The sequence below is a fragment of the Callithrix jacchus genome, chromosome 2, assembly GCF_049354715.1.
Source record: "Callithrix jacchus isolate 240 chromosome 2, calJac240_pri, whole genome shotgun sequence".
Taxonomy (NCBI): Eukaryota; Metazoa; Chordata; class Mammalia; order Primates; family Cebidae; genus Callithrix; species Callithrix jacchus.
This window is the reverse complement of record NC_133503.1, coordinates 199,091,437-199,118,437: the sequence shown is the minus strand read 5'-3', so window position 1 is coordinate 199,118,437 and position 27,001 is coordinate 199,091,437. Positions and strand designations below refer to the sequence as shown.

General features: G+C 48.6%; 1 protein-coding gene across 2 annotated transcripts in view; it reads left to right on the top strand.

Moving 5' to 3' along the window:
• Window positions 1–14,798, top strand: part of TENT4A (terminal nucleotidyltransferase 4A) — a 41,014-nt gene extending 26,216 nt beyond the window's left edge. The window contains exons 6-13 of one of the 2 annotated variants that reach the window (XM_035291795.3): window positions 1,040–1,168; window positions 3,521–3,734; window positions 5,926–6,052; window positions 7,390–7,490; window positions 8,168–8,340; window positions 8,865–9,020; window positions 10,693–10,857; window positions 12,518–14,798. In XM_035291795.3, the coding sequence (XP_035147686.3) occupies window positions 1,040–1,168; window positions 3,521–3,734; window positions 5,926–6,052; window positions 7,390–7,490; window positions 8,168–8,340; window positions 8,865–9,020; window positions 10,693–10,857; window positions 12,518–12,709 (1,257 nt within the window). In that variant the 3' untranslated portion in view covers window positions 12,710–14,798. Of the gene's footprint in view, window positions 1–1,039; window positions 1,169–3,520; window positions 3,735–5,925; window positions 6,053–7,389; window positions 7,491–8,167; window positions 8,341–8,864; window positions 9,021–10,692; window positions 10,858–12,514 lie in introns of both variants that reach the window. The other variant, XM_035291794.3, reaches the window with a different exon arrangement.
• Window positions 14,799–27,001: the final 12,203 nt, after the last annotated feature.

Here is a 27,001-nt window from a genome sequence, read left to right as displayed (position 1 = left end):
GCCTACACAGAATTATTTCTCCTACAGTATTGTTTCTAGAGATACGTTGCAATAGCTGTTTTTAAAATTTGCTTGTTTTGAGTAACCATTTTATAAAGTTGACAATTATTTTAGAGAGCTTTGTTAAAATATTTTTTCTAGTTATTACAAAGAGACTTTGCTTCTAGCTCAGTGTGCCTCATTTACAGGTGTTGGCCAAGGGTCCACTGGAAGTTGATAAATGATGATGTGGCTTAGGTACAATCACTTTGGGTGGTCCTAGTGCCTGAGGATGGGCAGAGAGACTTGGTTGATCTGACAGATTTGGGACTGAGCAGGTGCATGGTTTTAAATGGTGGTCGTGACTTCTGTTTCAGTAGAGCCTGTGCGGTCCTTAGCAAGGGCAGCCGTACACCTGCGTGGTCGTGAACTCTGTTACTGTAGAGATGTGCAGTCCTCAGCAGGGCAAATCCTGTTACGGTAAAGGCCACACAGTCCTTAGCAGGGGCAGACCCACCCCCTGCAGTCCGGTCCTGTCTTGTTCCATTTTCAAGGGCCTTGCCCTACAGGCTCCCTCTTTCCCCCTTGTCACCTGGGCTGAAGGAGTGTGTCTGCCCCCAGCACAACATGAACAGCAGTAGCCAGGCTTTCCCTCCCTCCCGCCATCTCCTGCCACTCTGATTGGCACCCTCACTCCGCTCGCCTGCTCGGGAGGCCCCCACTGTCGTCACAGCCTGCGTAGCAAGCACATAAATACTTGCGTGAACGCGCTGGCCACTCCCTGAGCTCCTTTGTGCCTGTGCTCCTTTCTTCATGGCGGGGCTGCACCCCTGTTGAGTTGTATCCTGGGGAGGGTGCCACAGTCTCGATTTTCAAAAATCCCTCAGGAAATTAATTCTTAGCATCCCCCAACCAAAGTTTGAGATTGAGTGGCTGAAAGCCTTCAGATGGGCAAGAGGATTGATGAAACGTTCCTTTTTATTATATGTAATTTGCTATGGGAAATCGCTTTGAAAGTATGCTAATTACTCAGTAAATCTTTTTCTTTTGAAATTTACAGAAATATTCATTGCTGCCTTACTTGATTTTAGTATTGAAACAGTTCCTTCTGCAGAGGGACCTGAATGAAGTTTTTACAGGTGGAATTAGCTCATACAGCCTAATTTTAATGGCCATTAGCTTTCTACAGGTACGTATGCTTTCTTGAGACTGTTTCTGTTGAGACGTGTAAGAATAGACTCTTCCAACCAGTTACCTCGTGGGCTCCAGCAACCTTTGCTCTCCTTGAACTATTGTGTTTTAATTCGGTAGAGGTTGATTTTTCTGATTCTTGTAATCAAACCTTCTAGATCAGTGCATCTTTCTGGATGCTCCTCTGCAGCTCACTTTGTACTGGGTGTGACTGTTAGGGCGGGGGTGCCCATCTGGCTCTGTGAGTCCAGAGTGCACGTCAGTCCAAGCCCAAGAAATCCTCTATATTTAGAAATGTCCATTTCATGGTAAACAATGAACATTTCTTGGTGCTTGTTTGTGATTTATGTAGAAAAAATTTGTCTCAGAATGCAGTTGAGTACCACGTATGAGAAAAGAATTTACAAGAGAGCCTTTTCAGACCGATGAAACATTATTTTGTCTTAAATTATATATGGTCCTTATTTTGTTGAGTTACATGGAAAATTTATCAATTGAAAACCCACGGTAAGTGTTTAAGAAAAATATTATCAAATGCTGTGTTGGATTGAAAAACTATACTTAACTTTTTAAACACATAAAACTGTCTCCAATTGAAACAGTAATTATTCCATTTACATTTTCTTGAGTGAAGAATTCTGTTCTTTGCAAAATCATGCCTATATCATTTAGCTACATAACTGTAATTCTCCATGTTTAGCATTAATACTGTATTTGTGATTATGCTTAGCGAGCTGTTTATGTCTATGATTTGTAATGTTCTCGTCATGAATGGTCTAATAGTAGAATGCTGGGTAACCACCTGTGACGATTGCAGCTTCCTTGGTCTGTCTTCGCAGAGATGCTTTAAGAGTGGTGACAATGGAATTCTATGTCTGTTTTTTTATAGTTGTAGTCACACTGTCCTGTCTTCACTTTCCTCTCTGGCATGTGGCCCGCCCTTCCATAGTTTTTGGACATTATTTTGAGCTAAACACAGGTTTCTGTTCTTTACTGATATACTCCTGACTTGAACTATTTCGGTGGCCTTGTAACAGCTGCTACTTAATACTTTGATCATGCATGTGCCATGTGCCAGGCCTGGGCCCAGGGCTGCCACCTGCTCAGGGGGCCCTTTCAGTGATCCTGTGACCCCACAGGAGGCCACCATAGCATGGGTGGGATTGCTGTGTTCACTGCCACATCCCTGTGCCTTGTCCAGTGCCCATAGCCCATCCTGTCTCAGCACTGCGACTGTGCAGCATCTGAGTTTCTTGACTGAGTGAGGGGAAGAGGCCCATCCTGGCACCAGACAGGCTTTTGGATATGTGATTCTGGCTAAAAGACAAGGAATAAGGAAGGGAATAAAGGTGAGGCCAGAATCGGAATCCTCTTGTGTAGTGGAAGCATGCAGATAACTCCAGGATTCTTCTGAACGCTAAAAACATCTGTAGGCTTTTGAGCTGTAGCTTCTCCTGGCACTCTGTGTTATAAATATTTTCAAGCACCGTGCTTCTCTGAGGGCTTTCTCTCATGTGGCCTTGACCATCCCTTTCCAGTTGTCACTGTATGATAACAATTCTCTGTGATGGTGATGGCCATCTCTGCACGATCCGGCAAGGGGCCAGGTGCCACCGTGGCTACTGAGTATTGCAGTGTGGCCGGTGAGAGCAACAGACTGGATTTTTAAATAATTTGTTTTAATTCATTTAAATAGACTTGTGGGCCGTGCAGGTATGGACAGCTGAGAGGTGTGGTGGACAGTGGTTTATTTGGGAACATGCGCAGCACCTGCTTTTGAAGATGGTGTGGCACTGAACTGAGAGTGGTGCTGATGTGTGTGACAAGCAGGATGGAAGCTTGCTGTAAATATTATGATCCAATACTAATTATCTGTACACAGCTGAAATCAGTCCTTTCACTTTCTGGCTTTATGTGATACTGCAATACTGTTTGGTCTAACACTGACCCCTGTTGGTTGTACTTCAGCATTACAAAATTAGGATGATGAGAATCTGAAATTGCATCTACCATCCGGGTGACTAAGCTTTGCAGAATATGATCAACTTACTTGCCGTTATTTGGCAACTGTGGTTAATCACTTATCTGTGTTTGCAGGAAGTTTGCTGTGTGGGTTACCAATTTCAAAAATTAAACTACAGTAAAATTCAGATTAGGCCGTTGTATTCCTTTTGAACACTCCTCGTTGAAGAGGCTGCTGTTGAGGCTTCCTCATGGCGCTGGTGAATGGGTGGGCGCCACTCACTGGTGTTTCCTGGAAGAGGCTGCTAGACAGTGGACTTTGTTGCATGCTATTTTCTTTAGAACATGCCATGAATCCATACAACTTGTGGGTGCATTGCTTTTACAGTTGCATCCAAGAATTGATGCCCGGAGAGCTGATGAAAACCTTGGAATGCTTCTTGTAGAATTTTTTGAACTCTATGGAAGAAATTTTAATTACTTGAAAACCGGTATTAGAATCAAAGAAGGAGGTGCCTATATTGCCAAAGAAGAGATCATGAAAGCCATGACCAGTGGGTACAGACCGTCGATGCTGTGCATTGAGGACCCCCTGCTGCCAGGTGAGGGTGCCTCCAGCTGCACTGCTGGGAGCCAGGCCAGCCTTGGGGGTGTGCTGGTGACAGGGGGCTGTGTCTGGACCCTAAGAGCCCCGAGCAGTTCATTTGCTTTTGGTGCGGGTTTCACTTATACCAACAAGTTAGTAATGATACTTTCAGAAATCCTTATTTACTGCTTATAATTAACTTTTGTCTTTTCCCCTGTTTACAGTCTATAATTAAGCAGAATTAAGGAAAATCTTTTATTCTGGTTATAGAAGTATTACATACTCACCTCAACCATTTGTTTCACAGAAATATGTAATAGAGAAAAACGTCGGATGCCACCGTCTCCTCTCATTTGGACGTGTATTTCTCCACTTTTTCCCTAGATGGATGTTCATGTGTATTATTGCCATCTTGTTGAATGTATCCCAGGACACAGACACGTTTGTCACTGGGCTTTTGACTTCATGCTTACCTTCGACCCTTACTTTGCGGGTGGAGGTTGCATTTTGTTGTGAGGATTGCCGCATGGAAGAGTCTACAGCTGGGCGCCAGGCGTCTTGGTTTTATTCCCATTGGCGTATTTAAGGATATGTATGTTCCCATTGCTTTGTTGACAGCCTTTTAAAATCTTGGCCTATCTGATAAGACCACGTGTTATGCTTTTTAATACACATTTCTTTAATGATTAGTGGGTTAAACACATTGTTATTTATGAATTCCACAAATGTTGATTGAGCGTCTGTTAGCTGAGATACCATTCTTATGTTGGTGATAAAATCAGTGACAGGTGACAGAATAGGTGGTGGAGAGACCAACTGCAGGTGCATGGCTTTGGGCCTTCCCCTCTGTGTGGCTCCGTATGCTGTCTGCCCAGTCGCTGGCTGCCCTCTCCTGCTGTGTGCAAGGCCTGTGTGTGTCAGGGAAGCCTTTCTTGTCTCACATGTCATATTTTTTTCCAGTTTGTTGTTTGCATTTGTATTTTTTTATTCAGCTCCTGTACATATTTAAAAAAAAACAACCTCAGATTTAATGATTATTTTTGTTTTGGCTTCTAGGATGTGAGATTTATTTATTTCCTAAAAGTAATCTCAAGGAAAACTGTTGTGTTTTGTGTTTGTAGATGGTATGATTTACATAGGCTCGCGAGTGGTTTTCTTGGTAGCACGGTGTGGCAGTGTCTCGCCGATGTTTTTATTGGAGATATTTCCATTGTTTTCAAGTGTCTGCTGAAAAGTACTCAAAAAACAAAGACCCACGTAATCACTGAGATATGATAAATCTAGAAAAGATAAAATTCCAGTACTTAGAATATATGTCCTTTAAAAAAGTTCATACTTAACCTGATTGTGAAGAATGAGTTCTATGTAAATTAAAATTCCAAACAGTGCTTTTCTTTTCTTTTCTTTTTGAGACGGAGTTTCGCTCTTATTACCCAGGCTGGAGTGCAATGGCGTGATCTCGGCTCACCGCAACCTCTGCCTCCTGGGTTCAGGCAATTCTCCTGCCTCAGCCTCCTGAGTAGCTGGGATTACAGGCACGCGCCACCATGCCCAGCTAATTTTTTGTATTTTTAGTAGAGACGGGGTTTCACCATCAAACAGTGCTTTTCTTATGAAAATTAAGCTCTTGAGTGACTTCCTTTGACGTGCTGTCCCAGTTTTCCACACATGAGCATTCACGTTCTGTTCTAAAGGATTTCCTTCCTGTAGGTTCCAGAAGTGTTGATTGAGTTGTGATGCCCTCAACTCAAGGGTGAGCTGACCTTTCTCCCTGTCTTGTTGGGGCACCGTGAGGCCCCTGATTCTCAGATCCTCGATCACAGTGGGTCGGTGCTACTGATCCGCACCATGTAGCTTTTGGCTTCCTTGTGTTTCTGCCACCTGGAGGGTTGGCTTTTTGTGAGCTCGTTCCGTCTGTGAATGGTAGCTGCCTCCTTGGGGTGGACCGTGACCACGTGGGCGATGATGATGCAGACCAGATCCCTTGGCACTCACAGACTGCCCTGTGCCATGGTGATTAACAGGGCACTTGCCAGTGCCCATTGCCATGTGTGCCCGTGGTATTCGCTTATCTGGGCTTTGCTGGTAGGGTCTGGAAGAGTTTCACTGGTGAGGACCTGCTTTAGAGTAACTTGTATGAGAAGGTCTGAAACATGTGGATGATGGTATGTGTGTGGGGAGAGTCTGAAACATCCTTTCCGCTGCAGGGAATGATGTTGGCCGGAGCTCCTATGGCGCCATGCAGGTGAAGCAGGTCTTCGACTATGCCTACATAGTGCTCAGCCACGCCGTGTCGCCGCTGGCCAGGTCCTATCCAAACAGAGATGCTGAAAGGTAATGGGATGCGTGTCTGTCGGCTCAGCGTGCCTGTGGGATGGTAGTTACCCATTTACTTGTCATTTACCTCCATGAAATTTATGAAGGGATGTTCTGTCATATTTTGGTAGAATTTGGAAATGTTGGTGAAGAAAGGCCTTCTAGGAATGTGGGATGGTGTGGGGGATTCATCCATGGTTGAGAGTCGAAAATTCCTTCTTTTTTTTTTTTTTTTTTTTTCCTTAAGACAGAGTCTTGCTCTGTTGCCCAGGATGGAGTTGGAGTGTAGTAGTGCCATCTCAGCTAACTATAACCTCCGCCTCCCTGGTTCAAGCGAATCTCATGCCTCAGTCTCCTGAATAGCTGGAATTACAGGTGCCACTACTACGCCTGGCTAATTTTTTTGAATTTTTGGTAGAGATGGGGTTTCACCATGTTGACAAGGCTGGTCTTGAACTTGCAGCCTCAGGTGATCTGCCCACCTCTGCCTCCCTGTTGAGATTACAGGCGTCAGCCATTGTGCCCAGCTGAAAATTTCTTTTTTGGAGATTTGACATTTTCTTTAGGGTCTTTTGTTTTGGGGAGGTGATTTCTGGCTTTTAAAACTTCGGAACATGATGCTTTTTCTCTAGGGAGCCTTCAAATCATAAACATGAAGGTATCTGAGCACCCAGTCCCTGCCATCTTCTCTTATGTACACTCATCCCTTGTTCTACCTTTTGGGGCATTTTTAGAGTCCCAGAGTATAGCCCAAGTATTTACTTCTGACTTAGATCATGCTGTGGTGGTGGAGGTGATGGGATTGGAGCGGGTAGGTGATGAGGTAGGAATGGGAAGGAAGAGTAACGTTGTCCAGAGTGGAAGTGGAAACGGTTTGATACTTCTGTTCCATGGTGGATGATGGAATAAACAGATTTTGAGGCTTGGCTCACCAGCTGCAGGCGCTGGTGGTGCTGGAGCTCTGTGTGGTCCTGTGCCGCTGTCTGTTCGCTGTTTTCAGGCGGAGCTCTGGGCCTCATCTAGGGCGCTTATCTCAGTACCGTGTCTCCATTCTCGCCTGTGCAGTGGGAAGTGGGAAGTGAAATGTCAGCACAGTGTGGGCGGGAAGGCCACGCTCCCCTACTTAGAACTGCGTTTCACATTGGTCTTCTGTAGGTAGATGCACTGCGATCCCAGGGTATGCTTGAGTTGAGTCATTAGAAGTCATATGTATTTGTAAAGGTATTTTAGCTGCTTTCCTACTGTCCTTCGCCTAGCGAGGTGATCTGTTAGGGGTGTAAGGTAGTGCTCGAGAGTGGCTCTCAGCTCCCTGACACCTGTTGTACTCTGTTATCTCCAACAATGTCCCTTTGCAGTACTTTAGGGAGAATCATCAAAGTGACTCAGGAGGTGATTGACTACCGGAGGTGGATCAAAGAGAAGTGGGGCAGCAAAGCCCACCCGTCGCCAGGGCTGGGTGAGAGATTAATCCATTTGTATTCTTCCTAACCACTCACTGGCGTGTTCATGCAGAAGTCTCTCTTTATTCCTTTGTGGTAAATTGGTCAAATTAAGAAAATAGCTAGTTTTTCTGATGAGCATTAATGAGAAACATGGTAAGATCTAGAGCAGCACTGTCCAGTAGAAACAATGTAATGCATGCCGCACATAGAATTTCAGAGTTTCTAGGGCCATGTCAAAAATGAGAAAGAAACAGGTGAAATAATTTTAATGTATTTTATTCAACTCAATTAAAAATATTACCATTTCAACATGTAATCAGCATAAAAATTATTGAGATATTTTATAGTTGTTTTTTATACTAAGTCTTTGAAATCCGGTGTGTATGTATTTGTACTTAGAGTACATCCTAATTAGGATGCTAAATTTTCATAAAAAATACTTTGTCTAGATTTAGATTTTAGAAAGTTCACAATTGAAGATGATTTATATATTCCCAAGTTGTTACAAAGATGTTTAATGTTTTCCAGCAACTAATTAAATGTAATTTTAAAAATTAAGCAAAACCTAATGTTGGGTTTGTCCGTCATGTTAGCAGCCTTCCCGGCTCAGCAGTACCCATGGCTGATGCTGCCCTGACACCACACCACAGTTCTCAGGAGTTACTAACCAAGGCTTTGTTTCCCTTCACAGACAACAGGATCAAGATCAAGGAGCGAATAGCCACTTGCAATGGGGAGCAGACACAGAGCCGGGAGCCCGAGTCCCCCTATGGCCAGCGCTTGACGTTGTCACTCTCCAGCCCCCAGCTCCTGTCTTCGGGCTCCTCGGCCTCCTCTGTGTCTTCACTTTCTGGGAGTGATGTTGTGAGTGCCCTCCCTTCCTCCGTGTGTCTGTTGGACAGTTTGTGTCTCTGGTAAATGTCCATAGCAGCGAGCTTAAAATTTCCCCCATTGTTTTGCTCAGGTTTTGTTTCTGTGTATGTGTGTGTCGAGGGGCACCCCGTGATGTCTGCACCAGCCTTCCTTTCCCCCACCACGAACCTTGAGAATGTCTTTGTGGCTCATGTGGCTGTCCAGGGCAGCCATCCTTTTCACAGTTTAACTACGGTGGGCTTTCTTAAATAGTTTTTAAAAAATCTGTTTGGAGATTTAAAAAAAAAAAATCTAAATCCAACTCTCTCTTCTGTATTTTCTTTAATATTCTTTTTCAGTTTTGAAATTACTTGAAGGAAGTCTGGGTAGATTTGGACTGCCTGTTCAGAACTTAGACTTACTTGAATAACCTTTCATAGCCAGCCTGGATGTAGGCATTTGTTTTCATAGCTTTAAGGAAGTAGTAGTGCACCTTTGTGGTATAGCTCTTACTGTTTTTTTGTACCGGGTTCAAGGATTCAGACACACCGCCCTGCACAACGCCCAGTGTTTACCAGTTCAGTCTGCAAGCGCCAGCTCCTCTCATGGCCGGCTTACCCACCGCCTTGCCAATGCCCAGTGGCAAACCTCAGCCCACTTCCAGAACATTGATCATGACAACCAACAATCAGGTACGTGGCCCTCTGGTGCCTTCCCTGGTGCAGCCCCTGGGAACAGCATCTGAGCTGTGATATGCACTAGAGGAGACTGGTGGACTTTGACTTAGAAGAATAACTTTTTGAGTCTTCTGTAGGTTGGCCGTTGCTATCTTGTTCTAGGAAATCCTCTCTTTTTCGTGGTATTGAGATCCGCCATGTACAGTTTCAGCAGCGAGACTTTGGTTCTTGAGTGCTGCCGTGGCTTTTCACAGGGGCCAGGTCAGCTGCCTTCCTGCACGTTTCCTCACTGCCCAGCATGAGACCACTGTCTTGGGTCATCTTGAGAGAGCGACTCAGTTGTGGCCCACTTAGCCGGGTGCCACACTTGGCCCACCAGGCACTTGCCCCACTCCCCTCTCAGAATCTCAATGTTGAGACTTTTAAAAAGTTTTAATGTAAAATTATTAGACTTTTTAAATGTTTTTAATTAGGCATAATTTCTAAGGCTTTTTCTGTTAGAATATGTTGTCTGTTTTTAAAATTTAGATAAAGTTAGAAATCTAAAGGAGAATTTTGTAAATACTAAATTTTGTGTCTACTTCAAATTATATATCAGTTGAACATGTGTGGGTATAAAACGCAACATGTTAATTGACTTAAAACCATTTTCTGAAATGTGGGGTATAATTTGAGCATAAAACAATGTAGGTACACACAAAAGGATTTTGACTGATTTCTTGGAGCTTTGCACTTGCTCTGGGGAGGACATTCTCACAGGATCCACCCTGAGACTGGTGGAGCTTCTGGAATGCTGGCTCTGTAATGGCCTACAGAGTTGATGAACAGCGCCAGCCACGGCCCAGCCAGACACTGGCATGTGTCCTACAAGCCTCTCATTGCTGCATAAGTGCACAATTATGAGGCAATTATTTACACTCTGAAAATGAATTCTACCACAGATAAACTTGCTTGCCTTTTTATGGTCGTCACGTTGGCTCTGATGTCCTCGGCCGTGTGTCACAAAGGTGTTTGTTTTAACCACCCACAAGCCCTGGGGCTTCGAGAGCCCAGTGCGGCAGCGTGTGTGGTTCAAGTGTGGAGTCTAGGGATGCTGAGTGTTTGTAGGTATCTCAGAAGACACTTGGCCATAGTCGCTCTCCGGAGGTTGTTGGAGTAAATGCATAGGATGCCAAGATGCAGCCAGGTCAGTGCTGCAAGTCTGAGAAAAAGGGTTCTCCTTAGCGCGTCTGCTGCTGACAGTAACAGGGGATGCAGACATGGAAATCCCCCAGGACCTAGACAGCAGACGGGGAAGGAACTGCCGACCGCCCCATGGCCCATCAGGCTCTGATCCCTGTTCAGCCTGTGAGTAGGGGATTCACCACGGGGCTCTCTGCAGAAATCCGAGTGACAGTTGTTATTCTGGTGGCTCTAATGTTTTGAATTGTTTGATCTTCAATGAGTTTTAAACTTTATGACTTGATTACTGGGCATACTTTATATTGCAGTTGCTGTTTCAGAACATAAGGTATTTCCACTTCAAAGCACAATATTGTTAGGTTATAGTGAAACAGCCTGCTTCATGGAGCCCGCATGCAGCTGCGGTATTTACGAGCTGCCCTTGGCAGTGCTGAGCTTTAGAACATGGATGGTTTTCCTCTGATTGATTTGGTACCCATGGCTGGCCCTGTCGTTTTATTCCTAGACCAGGTTTACTATACCTCCACCGACCCTAGGAGTTGCTCCTGTGCCCTGCAGACAAGCTGGTGTCGAAGGAACTGCGACTTTGAAAGCCGTCCACCACATGTCTTCCCCAGCTCTTCCCTCGGCGTCCCCCAACCCGCTCTCGAGCCCTCATCTGTATCATAAGGTACAGCTCTGTCCCAGCGTGGTCACCTGCCCAAGCTGCCATGTGAGAGGGGGCGCTGAATGTTTTCTCCTCCAAAGAGAATTCCAGAGAGATTATTTGAAAGTGGAATCGGCTTTCTTGTCATTCAGCCTCATCTTTGCTTTTCTTTCCAAACAAAACTTTAAAAAGTTAAATTATTTTAAGATGTAATGTATAGTAGTTTGCCACAAATATCTCTTAATTCCTTTGTTGAATTGATTAGCATAAAACTGAACTTTAAAATAAGGTTTAAAATGAAGATGTTTCTTTTCCCATTTATATACTTCATTTATATGCTAAATACCTTGGTTTTCAAGAAACAAATGATAAAACCAAGAGCAGATCTTGCCATGATGTCCCATGTATGCTGCTGTCATTCCCATGTTTCCTGATCCCTGCCCGGGGTGGGAGCAAGTGTCAGGGTGGGCAGAGCTGTGTGCTGGGCCTCAGCAGGGCCCTGGCATGCCTGCCCTGTGGCTCTTCTCAAGTCTAGCTGTGTGCATGGAGAAAACAGGTCATACTAAGTCCTTGTAGTCTTGAAGTACCTGAATGACTGGGAGAGCCATGATGAGGGTCTTCCAGGTTGGCCTCCATCATGCCTCATATTCCCTTGGACTCTGTGGGTGCTTGGTGTTTTCATCGATGTCCACACTTCTTACTCTGCTCAGCTCCTCCTTTGCTTGTCTACTCCTATTTACCAGTAAGTTTTCTATTCTTGAGGCTTGCCGCTTTGGCTCTGTATCATATAATGGTTGTTTTTAGGAGTTAAGTAATAGAACATTTCTTCTTGGATAGACACATTCAGGGTGAAAGAACAACTTAGCACAAGGGCCCCTTTGTGGCATTTTGACTATCCTTTCCCTGCCTCCTCCTGCTGTTTGTCTTGCTCTGAGGGTTCCGAGAAGCTTCATTCTGCTTGGCTGGGGACTTTGCAGTGCAGGGGATGTGCTTTGGGTGCAGCCGAAGCACAGGCTGCTGAGAGTGAGAGCGCCAGGCCCTGGCATTTGCGACTCGCTCGGTTGCTTCTAGAAGATCACAGTTGGGGGAAGAACATGACAGGGACCTTCTTTCTTTTTTTTGGAGACAGAATCTCACTCTGTCCCCTCGGCTGGAGTGCAGTGGTGTGCTCTTGGCTCACTGCAACCTCTGCCTCCTGGGTTCAAGCAATTCTCATGCCTTGGCCTCCCAAGTAGCTGGAATTACAGGTACCCACCTCCACACTCAGCTAATTTTTGTATTTTTAGTAGAGACGGGGTTTCACCGTGTTGGCCAGGCTGGTCTCATGCTCCTGACCTCAAGTGATGTGCCTACCTCGCCTCCCAAAGTGCTGGGATTACAGGTGTGAGCCACCGGCACCCAACCAGGGACCTTCTTACTTCTGTGGATGAGTAGAACAAGTTAGAAGTGAGGTTCTACTGAATTTGGGTGGTTCGATCCTGGCACATGGTTCTTGCCTTCAGTCAGTCGCAAAAATGCTTTTCTCTCAGAGGGAAGAGTTGGGAAGTCCCAGAGGCTAGGTGTCCCTCCCTCCTCCCTGCGTAACATCACCTCGGTGCCTAATGTGCTCACTGCCCGAGGACATGGCCATTGTGCCTGGTGTCTATGTCTGGCTCCAACACCGCTGTCTCTCTTTCTCCAGCAGCACAACGGCATGAAACTGTCCATGAAGGGCTCTCACGGCCACACCCAAGGCGGCGGCTACAGCTCTGTGGGTAGTGGAGGTGTGCGGCCCCCTGTGGGCAACAGGGGACACCACCAGTATAACCGCACTGGCTGGAGGAGGAAAAAACACACACACACACGGGACAGTCTGCCCGTGAGCCTCAGCAGATAATGGCTCCTGGCTACGTCAGCCTCCCTCACCCCTCCGCAGACTGCCCCACGGCCTCGGCCACCAGCAGGGGAACCGAGACCAGCACCCCGCACGTCAGCCGGGCTCGCGGCACGCCCGCCGCTGATCACTCTGCATGTTTCTTTGTGTGGTGGTCACGTCCATCTTCAAGAACAGCTCGTTGCGCTCATCTGTGAAGCCTTATTAAACGTGGACGTTGTTTTCTGCCTTCCCAGGATTCTTCATTCAGTGCCGAGGCAGGTCGGGCTCAGGAACTGCAGGGACGTGAACATGCACTTGCGCTTTTGCAGTAGCCGCGTCTGTTCCTTCACGGTTTGGTATTTTCATTTCCTGTTTGTCAAAGCAGCAGAGGAGATCAAACCCCGTTCGTGTGTCTTCCCTCCATGGAGAGGCTTGGGAGGTCATTGTTTTACTGCCCTCACATTTTTTTTGAAATTTCAGAACTGTTTTTCTATGTAAATATTGAAAACTTATGATTTGTGCAATAACTCAGATATTTTTTATTTAATTTCATATTTTCACATAAGTTATATTTAAGGGAGGAGGGAATTTTTTTTAAACAAGCTTAGGTCCTTTCCCGAGCTGCATTTTCTAAGTTGGGTCATCGTGTCGGCTGGTTGTCTGACGAGCATCGTTACAAACACCTTGATGAGGGGTTTGGGGTTTTATTTTGATGTCTTTTCTTTTGGTCGGAAGTGAGTGAAGGAGCGGGGCGCCCGATGGGTTTCCGAAGGGCTCGCTCCGGAGCCGCCTGGCGACTGCCCGTGGCCCTGCTGTTGGGCCTCAGGCCGTTGTCTTGCTCTGACCACAGAGTTTTAATGTTTTGGTTTTCAGTTCTTTTAAACTGGACAACAAATCCAGCATTTCAAGTGCCAGAAGTATAACTTTCTAAGGAGAGAAGGGTTGTCACAATGTAAAATCTTTAGGAAAATGTGAACTGGAAAATGCTTCGGTCAGTTTTAGTGACATAGCCTGTGATGATGGGTCTGGTGACTATTATTGCGGACCATGGTACCCAGTTTTAGGAATGTGGAGAAAGGAATTCTGTTGATTCCGTTGAGGAATCTGTAGCGTATGCATTCGTTCTGTTAAGAGCAAATCTAGGAGAAGTGCTTCAGCTGCCCAGTGCGCTGTGGGGAGTGTTTTCATGGATCGTGTCGCAGGAGAGCACAGCCCAGGTTGGGGCCGGATGCTGGCGCCCGACGTCGGAAGCATACAGGTATACTATGCAAGTGTATTCTGCCACAACAGCCACTGTCTTTGTTACCTTTGTGTGAACAAGAATCTGTCCATCCTGCCTAACCCTGAGTTGTGGAGTACCACAGTTGTCCTGGGAGTTGGTCGCATCTTGTAGGCCCTCTGACTTCCTGTTTGTAAAACGGGGGTCTGGTCTTGCTAAACACTACAGGTAGGTTGGTCTTTGAAGTCCACTAGTGGAGAATGTCGAGACAAGATAATTCTTACCATGACACCTGATGGATATGCAGCAGTGGGAGTTCTAGATTGATCTCTGAATGTGATGGACGCCCAGCAAGGACAAGCTTTCAGATGTCTGCGGTCTGCCCTTTTGAAGCAGGACTGGCTCACTCTGTCATTGGAGCTGTCAGCTGCGACTGCAGGTTCGCTAGGCGGCATTCCAGAATAGAGTAGCACACTGCGTCTGCAGTTCTCGATGACCGAAAGTTATCAAAAATATTTAAAATATTTAAATTGTGAACCTATTGATAAAGAATATTTATAAAACTGATCTGTAGGCCTGTACTAATCTCTACACATTAGCAATATTGACTGTAAACCCACATTACGGAAACCACTACGGGGCCGGCGGGGAGTGTCCCGTGGGGTGTGCATTTTAAAGCTCGATTCATAGACCCAGGTACCATGTTCCATTTCCGTCATGGTGAAGCAAATGAATTGGCCTGGCTGCCACTGTGGTCGCGTGCTACAGGTTTGACAAAAAGACATCATGTTTCGATTTTTTTGTGTGTGGACAACAATATGGAAGCTAAAATTGACATATTTTTATGTAAAGTTTTTCTATTCTTTGATTTTTAATAAACTTTGGAAACCAGTTTTGTGTTTGTGTTCAGGTATATGCTTTCAAGGGTAAGAGTGGCTTCCACGTTTTCAGGTTTGAATTTCTAAATGAGGACAATGCTTTAGCCAATTATTCTAAATAAGATTCAGAAGGCGGCAGATGACCCCAGTCCTGTAAAGCATGTTGTGGCAGGTAAGGCAGGAGGAGGCGAACATACAAACAGCCGGGCGTGGCAGCCGACACCGTAATCCTAGCTACGGGAGGCTGACGCATGAGAATTTGCTTGAATCTGGTGCAGGTGGAGGTCGCAGTGAGCTGAGACTGCACCACTGCACTCCAACCTGGGCAACAGAGTGAGATCCTTTGTTAAAAAAAAAAAAGTGGGTGAAGGTTCTAGGCTTTGCATAAGGCCTGTATAACAGTAACAAACCTGCTCTCTGTCTTCACATTCTGATGCTAACAGGAATTCAGTAAAACCGTTGTTTCTGGCAAGCTGCTATGTGATACTGTGTACTTAAGACTGTGGGGGCGGGGCGGGGGGGAAGTTTTAGGTCAACATTGTATGACTTGTAAACAAGACATCCCAAACCACCAAGCAGTCATCATGTAGGTTAAAATGTGACTGACGTTTGGAATTTATTTTGAGACAGTCTCTGTTGCCCAGGCTGGAGTGCAGGGGCGTGATCTTGGCTCACTGCAGACTCCACCTCCCAGGTTCAAGCGATTCTCCTGCCTCAGCCTCCTGAGTAGCTGGAATTAGAGGCACCTACCACCATGCCCGGCTGATTTTTGTATTTGTAGTAGAGACTGGGTTTCACCATGTTGCCCAGGCTGGTCTCAAATTCCTCATCTCAGGTAATCCACCCATCTTGGCCTCCCAAAGTGCTGGGATTACAGGCGTGAGCTACCGTGCGCTACCATGCTCAGCCAGCATTTGGGATTTATAAGGAAATGTACAAGAATTCCAGGCCAGTAAGTGACAGAACTGCATGTCCCAGGGTGTGCAGTCCCTTGAGTGCAAGTTCTAGAGCCATCAGCAGCTCCAGAGTCCTGCCAGTTGTCAGGGTGGGCATTGTGGGTAAAACACGCATTCCTCCCACCTGGAGAAGAGCAGCTCTGTCCTTGTGATCATGCAGAAGCCGCAGACAGCACCGCATGGCAGTGCTGCGGGGAAGACAGCAGGAAGTGGGGTGGAACTCAAAGGCCTTTCCAGGGGGCAGGGCCCTGTGCAGCTCCTGTGGGAGCTGCGGTGGCCAGGGTGGTATGAAGAAATGGGGCAGGCAGGAGCTGAGCCGGGCCTCTGAGGGAACTTCTGGAGGGCTTATAGCCAGGGGGTGTTAGAGGAGGAGCCCAGGACAGTGCTGAGGTGCAGGGCACTGGAAGGGCAGACATGGCTAAGTTAGCCTCTGTTGGAGGCGGGACTGTTGGGTCAGAGGAGGCACTCTGAGCCTGCCCTGGGTTTCCCCATCAGTGGCGATGCTGCCTGTGAGCCACTGGCATCTGCAGGAGGGCTTCCTGGAAGAGGCTTCCAGGAACAGTCACTGGAGCAACTGTGTTGCCAGGGAGCCAGAGGCACCTGACGTGTCAAATGGGTCCCACTCTCACTGGAAGCTGGGAGTACTGGAAGGTAAGTGCCTTCTGATGGCAGAGTGAACCTGTCCAAGCCACTGTGTGACCATCAGCAAGACCACCACATTGTCTTGCTACCCCACGCGCTGGATCTCATGTTAACAGGTAACCCCTCGTGACCAGCTTCTGTACGTTCCTTTTGATTTGCCCAGGATCTTGAGTGCCACCTCTCTTGTGAGACACCCAGAGGGCCCTGTAAATGTTGTGCCCAGCTTGCCTCAGCCTGAGTATGAGCTGTATGCAGGGGAGGTGGTGACGTTTGTTATCCAGACGTGGTCTCATTGTGACTGTGTCACCTGTGATGCCCTAAGCCCCGAGAGCTTGTCAGGTGTGTATCATCCTCCTGCTAACTTGTGAGGTTCTTAGCAATCCTTAGGTGAGTTTGAAGTTAGCTGTTTAGAATGGACAGTGCTTCCTGTTAGACACAGACACACGTCCCAGACACCCCACACTGGGGGTAAGCCTGTGGTTTAAGAATGGCCCAAAAACATATTGCCTGCGTTGTGTCTCCGTGGCCTGTTGGGGAGCGGTCCTGCTAGCCGTGGATTGCAAGGGTAAACCACCCGGTGTCATTCATGGTGAGTCTTAACCCATGACGGTCCTAGAGAAGGACCAGCTAAGGACTTCAGAGGTCTTGAAGTGAGTTTCAGGCAAGGGCAAGAAACCAAGACTTTTCATGGGGTTCTTAGGTAAAGGAGGGTGGTGTGGACCAGTTGCGCTGGGAGGTCGAGTCCTATCCCTGGGAAGCCAAGTAGCTGTGGGGTGAGCTTGCCCGGGGCGCTCTTCTCGCCAGTGTGGATGTGGCGCCCTCTACCTAGGCCTCAGATGGAATGCTTGGAGCTCGTGCAGTGCTCATGGTCCTCAGACGGTGCTGTGGGGTTACTCACACTTGGGTGTGACTCGAGGCAGATTCCTGTCACTCCTGCTCACATTTTATCAAGTCCTGAGTGAGGTTTGTGGTCATGGATGCAGGTGGCTGTGGCGAATCCAGGTCTCAACAGACAGGAAACCTCCATACATCCTGCCGTGTCACTTGGAATTTCCAAGTTGGGAGGAATCCGAAGGACCAGCGAGAGCAACTGAGCCCCGAAAATGAGAAACGAGTCCGGGGACGTGAAGGGCTTCTCAAGCTCACGTGGCATGTCCGCGGGGTCCCTGAGTGCTGGGCCTGGCTCCCACACCGCTGCTCTTTGCAAAGGCCTGCAGCCCCTTTTTGTTCTCTGACAACATCTAGAGAAATTTCTGAGTTCAGGTGGAAAACCGGTGCATACATCATCGAGCCCCTCCAGGTTCTGAAGACGAGGCTTGTGCCCGTGGCTCATGGCAGGGGGAGGCTTTCAGGGACACGATGGCATCACCAGCCGGGTCTGTGTGTGGAAATGGTGATGGTAGAACGACATGGGCTCACGAAACGTGGGAGGCTCCCTGGTGGACTTTTTGTGGCCAGTGTATATAGGATGCTGCCAGCAGAGAGCTGGGGCCTTGGGCCCAAAGGCTGGAGTTAGGAACTGGGGTGCACAGAGCCCTGTAAGGGGTTGGCAAGGCAGCGGGGAAGGGAGTCAGTTTCACTGCACCTCAGGCTGCTGCTTGCTGGGTCAACTGTCCACTAAAATCAGCTCACATAATCAGTACAGCATCTCTGTTTTGGGAAATTCTACCCCAAATCTTTAATTTGATTTAAAAAGCATTCCAGGATCTTGCCTTTGCCTGCCTTTCCAACCTTGCTGCTTGGCAGTTATTTCTGCTAGAAAATAGTTATTTTCCTCTTTGTGTCCCCAGTTGTGAAAGAAAAGTCATCATAATTGATAGTCTTGGGTCTAAGAGAGGGAGCCTTTGCCGGAAGGGAACAAGTGAGCAGGCTGATCACACCCACTTCTGGTCTCCATTCTGCTGCTTCCTGCCTGTGTCCTTGAGCACATCACGGGACTCCTGTGCCCCAGTTTCCTCATCCCCACACTGGGCCCTGTGTGAGTACCTGGACAGCACTGACTCATGTTTTTAGACCTCCTGGTAGGCCCCATGCAGGGAACCAAGCCTGTCAGTTTAAAGAGGAGTGGTGGGAGGAACTCGTTTCAATGACAGGCAAAAGGGAAAATATTCTAATACATGGCTTCCTATTTTCCTTTCCCCTTTTTCTTGCCTTTGAATTTATAATGTTGCTTTTTTGGTATTTAAGATTGTTATTCTGGAGCTTTGGCCATTTTGAAGTAAATCTTTAGTGTCTAATAAATGCTGTCATATGACGTTCTGCTGCAGTGGTTCCCATACTATTTTAGGTAGATATTGCTAGTTACTGACCCAATATCTATTTTCCTTGATTACTTCCAGGATTGCCAGATTTAGAAAACAAAAACACAAAACTCCACGTTAACATTTGAATTTAAGTAGACAATACTTTTTTGGTATATGTTCCAGATACTGCATGGGCAATTTAACTGGGTGTCCTGTTTTTTATCTGGCTCAATTTTGTTTAGATGGCAGGGTGCAGTGCACAGCTGAAAAGATAACTTTAATGAAATCCTTGCAGCTAGGGGTGGTCACAACAGAATGCTTTCCTTTGGAATGAAACTTTTCTAGGAGAAGGATTCTGGGTGGAATTCGAATGCAATGCTTAGAGACACAGCAGCTATGTTGTATCCATGAGGCGGCTAGCTGTGTAGTAAGGCTGACAGAGCAGGAAGCTGGAAAGTTCCCGGAGTCCTGAGGCTTTGGTCCTTCTTTATATGTTCATATATAACATTTACATGAAGGAGACACCCATATCTGTTTTGCCACTGATATTCAGTGCTCTCAGCTGAATATAAGTTTAACTGATACCTTCAGGAAAGGCATATATTAAACAAAATCCCATGTGAAACTCCATATGGGTTGCTTTGGTTAAAGCAATCTGGTAAGCAGGAAAAAGGGGACATAGCTTCATTGCTTGAATTTCTGCTCCACTCCCTCGCCCTTCTCCTGGGTCTTGGGGGACGTCCTGTGGAACCCCTCACTTCCCATGGAACACAGCTTTAAGCCAGCAAACCACCCACTCTTTCCCACTCTTACTTTCCTTTTCATTTTCTCACCCCTTTTGGACACGGGTTGAAGAAGGTACCCTGTCGGTTGCACAAATGACCGCTGGACTATCAGAGCCCTGGATCCCATAGCTGGAGTCGGGAGCTTCCCTGGGACTTGCAACTCCCGGCCCTGGTTGCTGCGCACTGCGGAACCTGCCCGTCGGGAAACAGCAAGGGCGCCTGGTGCGCTCTGGTCATTTGTCTGCCTCCCAATCCAGATAAGGCACAGGCTGGTGACCTCAGTTAGGAAAATCCCGTCCCTGGCCCCTTGGGAACACTGGTTTCACCACTTCCTTACCAAAGTCTGTCACAGACAGGCATCGGGTGAGTTTACAGCCTGAGGACGTAGCCCTGGGACAGCGTGGCTGGACTGAGCTGTGCACAGATGCCTGCTGTGTGCTGTGTCACCTGCCCCTGGACCCGGCATTCGAGGCCTTCTGAGACATTCTGTCCTCTAACTGCTTGCCTCTCCACTGCTCTGTCCTGAGTGGCTTGTTATTTTTTAACATTCAGTCAGTCATATATCAGTAGTTATGTAAACTGTAGAAAGAAATGAATGAAGAAAAATAAAATGGAAAAAGAAAAAAATCTGAAAATATACAAGGTAGAAGCCTACATTGTTTTGTTATTGGATTCAACAGACCTGAAACTATCTTGCAGGAGCCCCTTGGTGCCCACCCGAAGGCCACGCTCGCCAACTGCACCCGGGGCTGTGCTTCCGGCGCCCAAAGCCTCCCTCCATGAGCTGCACCCAGCCACACCGTTTCTCCCACGGCCCACCCAGGGGACCATCGACCCTTTAGTCTTCTTCAGCCGGCCGGCCCCATGGCCCGGGACAGCCCCTAGTCCACCATGGCTCTTTCTTGTGGGAAGTACTCGGAGGCACACATCAGGGCCCTGCTTTTCAGAAGGAAGCGCTGAGACCTGGGTGCCGCCTCTTCCAGGAGCTGTGGATGCAGGAGGGCTCACCTCCAGAGACTCTGAGTTGAACTCCCTCCGGTTAGGAGGGAGCCTGTACACCGCGAGCTCTGAGCACCAGGCACACCTCCCGTGTGGCCAGGATGGGGCCTTTGCTGTTCGTGTGGCCAGGGCTGCCCGGCCAGAGGAACTTAACTCTGCCACCATGCGGATGTAACTGTCTGTGTTTATCAGGTTGTGACCTCTCTTGCTATAGTTGCTCTTCTCTTCTTTTTCCTGTTCTATTTAATTTTTTAAAATGCTGGTGGCCTCAGTCACTAAATTTTTTTTTACCACTGCCCATGAGCAAGACCTGTCATGTGAGACATGCACCAAAGCATGGAGAGGACCAGCCCTGAACCTGCCCCGAACAGGACTTCAGAACTGGGCAGAGCATGGCTCCTTCTGCTGGGTGCCTGGAGCTCCTTTTCAAAGGGGATGGTAAGACAGGATCCACAGTGCTCGACCCTTAGGTAAGAAGGCATCCCTCTGGCCAGAGGTGACACGACATGGGCAGGGTCTCAATGCTGCTTAACACTGTTTTGGGTGCAGAACAAAGGGTGGTTGGAACATTTCTCGTCTGGTCTGCCCCTCTCTACATGTCCTGAATTTCTAGCTTGTTTCAAAGGGGTCAAAGACCCAAGGCTGGTCTGGCACAGAAGGGGTTGTGCCTATGTGTAGGGAGGTGCTGGCACTTCTGTGTCCCCTTGTACGTCCCCAGGGACAGGACAGCCCCCTGCCTGTTGTCTCCCCTCCTCAGTGTCATGTGAGTGGGGACTGGCTGTCCTTTGGAGGACTCCCTCCTCCTCCACCGCTGTCCACCTGCTCTGGTAGCCACCCCTTCCACGTACAGTGTGGCTCTGCATCCCCAACAGGCCCGACGACAGCTCTTCTCTCTAGTGTTGGGCCCCGTATTTGTCAGTTAATTACCTATTCATTATAAGAACGTATTTCTCTTGTGTCATTATTTAACTTTTCAAATGTATCTTCTCAATAAATTGTGAGTATGGGTGTCGGTTCCTCACGGGATACCGCCAGGCACGTAGAAACTGCTTGATGCCATTTCACTGGCTTAAGGACAGGTGGCCATGCTTCTCTGTGCGTCTGGGATTCCAGGCCAAAGGAAGCCAGTAGCAAGCAAAGAGCAGAGCTTCAGTGAGTAAGAACAACATTTAACCATGAAAAAAGCAGCAGGAAAAAGAGTTCAGACTCAAGCATGGGTCTGAATCCATGCTTTATTTTTCCTTTATTAGGGAAAATTGAAATCTAGGTACCTACAGCTGCTCCTTGATTTATATGATATGGTTAGGTCTTGATAAACCCCATGTAAGTCAAAACTACGTTTAATACACCTAACCTAACAAATGTCTACCTTACGTGTGCTCAGAGCACTTACATTAGCATACAGTTGGGCAAAATTATCTAACACAAGCCTATTTTATTATTAACATTGATATGTAATATATGTACGTATTTTAGTATATGTGATAGTTTAATATGTTCATATAATTTGTACAGATCAAATTAGAGTAATTGGGAGATCCATCCATCACCTTAAGTATTTATTTTCTTTATGCTAAAAACATTGGAATTATTCTCTTCCAGATATTCTGAAATATACAATAGATTGTTGTAAACTTGAGTCTCCCTACTGATCAAGAACTACCATGTCATCCAGAAATCTCAAAACTGGGCACGTTATCCAAAAGAAAAGCTATTGAGGAGACATCTGCACACCATGTTCATTCAGCACTGTTGACGACAGCCAAGATGCGGAGTCAACGTGAGTGCCCATCAATGATGAATGGATGAGGAAAATGTGGCGTGGCACTATTCAGCCTTTTACCGCATAGGCAGAGCTGGAGGCCGTTGTGTTAAGCGAAACCAGCCAAGCACAGAAAGGTAAATACTGTATGTTCTCATATGTGAGAGCTAAAGTGGACCTTCTGAAGACAGAGTGGGGCTGGGAAGGACGGGGAGGAGGGGAGAAGGTTGATTAATGGGTTCGCCGTCTCACAGAATTCATTGTATGCTTTACTGAAATGAAATCAGAACGGTTGGATAGGTACTCGAAGTTCTCAAAGTATGGTTTCTACTAAACATGCATGGCTTCCACACCATCACAAAGTTAAAAAATCATTAGGTCAGTCATTCTGTCTGTAATAGACTTTAATATAATGCTAAGGTCCTTCATTTAATTGTAACAATACTCAAGTAACACTGAATTACTCAAGTGTTGCCATCCTGGATAATTTTTGATTTTTGATTTTTTTTTTTAAAAGACAGGGTCTTCTTGCTCTGTCTGGGGTGCAGTGGTGTGATCACAGCTCATAGCAGCCTCACACTCCTAGGCTCAAGCAACCTTCCCACGTCAGCCTCCAGAGTAGCTGGGACTACTGGCATTTGCCACCATGCCCAGTTAATAATTATTTTTTGTAGAGACAGAGTTTTGCCATGTTGTCCAGAGTAGTATCAAACTCTCGGGCTCAAGCAATTCTCCCTCCTCAGCCTCCCCATTGCTGTGAGCCACCACACCCAGCCCCTCTTTGATGTTTTAAAGTGCCTGCTAGCTCATCAGCACAGGAGGAAGGGAACTTGGAGCAATGATGAGACAGATGATTGCCAGCATTCTGCTTCATTTCAGTTCTTAAGTTCCTGGAGCGGGGCTTACTGATGAGTCTGCGTCACCTCGCAGGTGAGCCCGGCCTCCCTCCACTCCTGCACAGCAGGGAGCGCTGCGTGGTGGGCTAGGGTCTGGGGTGGGCACGCTGTGCCCCTCACCCCCGCCACGTGGAGTCTGGCTGAGGGCTCCCTCCCACCTGCCAGTCCTGGCGCTTCGGTTATTCTGGCTGTGCTGCGTAGTCTCACCCTAGAGAAGAAGGGGGCGCTCTTGCCTCAGCCTTGCAGAGTTTCTCTGCGGCCAAACCACCCTGCAAGCCTCCCTGCACCGCCGGCAGCACGCCACTCCAGGTAGGAGGGGAGTCCCTCTAAGACAGGCTGCAAATGAAGTTAGTATTTTTTAAAGCCCCAGGTATTCAGGTTTTAAAAAGCGCAGAGACATGAGGCTGTAGTTTTTTGCTCTATTGAAAAAAAGAAAAAACCTGCAGAATGTTAACTGTGACAATGGGGTTGAAGCTACAGATGCTGCACCTCGGGGTGGTGGGGGGGTGGGGGGGTCTCTCCTGCTCCCTAGGGGAGTCCATTGGCTCCCTCAGAGGGACTCCTAGAGTTGCTGAAACCAGCCTCACACCTGCCCAGCAGAACCTGCATCAAGCTCTGGGACTACATTCTGGTGTGGGCAGGGGATTGGTGGCCACTTTTCATTAGAGTCCCCAATATGCTGGGACAGGAGCCTGATCAGTGGAGGGGCCAGGCCCCCTTAGGATGCCGGTCTGTTCTTTCCTGGAATCTGCCGTGGCTCAGCCTCAGAACCTCAGGAAAGGGAACAGGACGGACAGTGCCTGGGTCCAATTTCCATCTAGCTCCAGCCGAGCTGTGAGTGGAGGCAGTGGCGTGCTGTGTCTGGCCCCTTGGCCTGGGTGGAAGAATGAGACTGACTACCTGGCGTGGTGGGGCCAGATGCAGGCCTGGGTGCAGGGCACTTTGCAAACTGCCTGGTGCTTTGCAGGTGGCCTCTTAGGGAAACATTCCCCTCCAAGCCCAGAGCCCTTAGGGCTTCCTGCCCCTCTACTGTTCCTCCCTTTCTCCTCCCCACCCCACCCCGCGCTCTCTGGCTGCCTGGCATTGACTCACTGGAGGGCCCCTGGCCCACTGCCAGCAGACATTTCCCCATCAATGCCCAGGGCTGAGGAGGTGGCCAAGGAGGTGGCTGAGGCTCTGACTGGGCCAGAGGCTGGAGTCCAGGGCAACTGCAGAGGAGTAGCTGGGTGCCATGCGGCCTCAGGGACATGTCACACACACCTGCCTTGGAAGTCTGGGGGCAAAACAGCACTGAACCCTACAGGAGCCAGCAGGAGGGGGACCCTTCCAGACAGAGAAGCCTCCCAGCCCTGGAGCTGCTTCTCACTCAGGGAACCAGGATGCTGTGTGGGTGGAGCAAATGAGGCCCAGAAGCCAGGGCCATGCCCAGTGACAAGGAGGGTCCCTCCCACCCGTGGGTGAGGCCAGCAGTGGACGGCCAATTAGCCAGCTGTGGGTCCCGGGAGCAGGCTTATTTCGGCTGTTAGTTTTTGGCCATATTAAGAGAACAGCAATTTTGGTGCATGCCCTACCCTAGGCACTCAAAGCCTCCATTAGTGGTGAATGAATATTTCTAATTTTATCAGCGCAAAAGAACACAGAGCTGTCTTCTCTCTCTCTCCACTCTTTAAAGTAATCTTATTTCCTTTCTGCTGTGATTTCACATCCTGCAGCTGGAGGCACCGGTGGGTCTGGACAGGTGGGACTTGCCTCATGTGTTCCAGGCTGTGCTGGGTCCATGGCTACCCTTCCTCCCACGAGCCCTCTGCACTGGTGCTGGGTGATGAGGCAGCAGCTTGGTCCCCAGGTTGCTCTGGTTTGCCCTTATATAGTAGGCCTCTTCTCCAGTGGGCGTGTCAGGTGGTCAGGGGGCAGGGGCTGGGGAGGGGTTAGGCCTTAGCCCCCCGAGGTGTCCTCTGCGGGGAGGTGAGCAGCTTAGCATCTGCCAGCACCTGTCATTCGGCAGGCTTCGGGCTGTAGGGTCTCTAGCTGCCTGCTTCCTGGGCAGGCAGTGTTGGCTGGACATGCAAGAGTCAGATACGGAGGTGGGTGGGTCATGGGGCTGAGATGTTTTGTCCCCCCCAAATATGTTGAAATGTGATCACCAGTGTTGGAAGTGGGCGTGGTAGGAGGTGTTTGGGTCACGAGGGCTGGTGCCTCCTGAATGGTTGGTGCTGTCCTCATGGTCATGAGTTCTCACTGTGAGTTTGTGCAAGTTGTGGTTGTTTAAGAGCCTGGCACCTCCTCCCTCTCTCCGGCTCCTTCCCTAACCCCGGGAGGTGTCTGCTCCCCCTTTGCCTCCTGCCGTGAGGCCTTGCCAGATGCAGATGTTGGTGCCATGCTTCCTGTATAGCCTGCAGAACTGTGAGCCAAAGAAACCTCTTTTCTTGATAAATTACCCCAGTTGCAGGCATTTCTTCACAGCAATGCGAAGGACTAACACGTGGGGCCCACTGAGCTGCCTCACAGCAGGAGGGAAACCCTTTGGCTGTTAGTTGGCCTTGTGGACGTCAGACGGACCTGCAGAATCTAAGAAAACACAGAACGGGCCGGCAGCAAGTGGGCTTTTCCTTCATGCTGTGTATTAGGAGAGGGAGGTCCTAAGTCCTGAGGTCTGCCGGGGTCTGGCGGTGTGGCCCACTCTTCCCTGAGTCATGCCGCTTTTGAGGCTTCCCACCCGTAGGTCAAAGCCTCTTCCTTGAATAGACCAGGGTGCCGGGGACACTGATCCCTGTGGCTGGCGCATCTGAGCATTTGGTGTTCTGCTCATCGGAGATTCTGTGGACACCAGAGGGCAGAATGGGGTCTGCCTGCCTGCCGCAGAGTCCTGTGGGGAGTGGGCTTGAATTACCCTGGAGTCTGCGGAGAGAAGGCTACTGGAGCCTGGCATGCTCTCCTTTATAGTGGCTTTCAGTTCGGTTGGATCTTTTGAAGTCATTGGCCCTGGGGTCAAAGACCATCTCCAGTGTTGGTGATTTTCTCAGGAGGACTCACAGCCCTCATCACACTGTGTTACCCTCACAGCACGGTTCATCACTGTGGAAGGACACGGAGCAAGCCAGCAGGGGGAAGGCATGGGTGGAAGCTCCCAAGGGCCTGTCCCAGTGCAGCCGCAGAGGACAGGATTATTTTCCCCAGTGTCAGGTTATGATAACACTTGTGAGGTGTTAGCTACAGGGAAGCTCTTAGGGACTCAGCACCCAGAGTTTTTACTGGGGCTTGCGGGGAAGCAGGTGTTCAGAGGAAAGCACGTTCGTTAAAAGTGGCTGAGGCGCAGGGAGCCACTCTCACCATCGGGGGGCGCTGGGAACCCTGCAGCCCGCTGCGCAGGGATGGGGGCGCCCTGCTGCATCGGTGAGGCGGGTCGTTTGGCTTCGGGGGCGCTGCCTGTAGAGTGCGGAGGGGAGGGTCCTCCCGATGGTCCCAGGAGTCAAGGCAGCTCTTCATGGTGAATCTAACGCTGGGTCCTGCATTATCACAAGCAGGTGCCTGGCAGCGTTTGCCTAGGGAGGGGAGGAAGGAAGGAATGCGAGGTGGGGCTTCCAGAACCCTCTCTGGGGACGACAGCTCCTCCACGGAGCGGAGCATAGTGAATCCCACAGCTCCACAAGGCCCTCAGCTGGATGGTGAGTTTCAGGCTGCAGCGGCTCACCGTCCCTGTGACCTGATGTGAGGGCCACCAGGGCAGGATTTTTAGATGCTTCTCCTGTGCTGTGTCCCCGGAGGCCTGGACACACAGAGGCTCGGTAAATACTTGCTTGTTGACAACAGCCAGTCCCTAAATAGACCACTGAGACAGGCAGAGAGGGCAGCACTTGGCTTAGCTTGTCCCTCTGTCCTTGGAGCCTGAGGCAAAAGGAGCTTCCCCTCATGCACCAGAGACCCTTCCCTTCT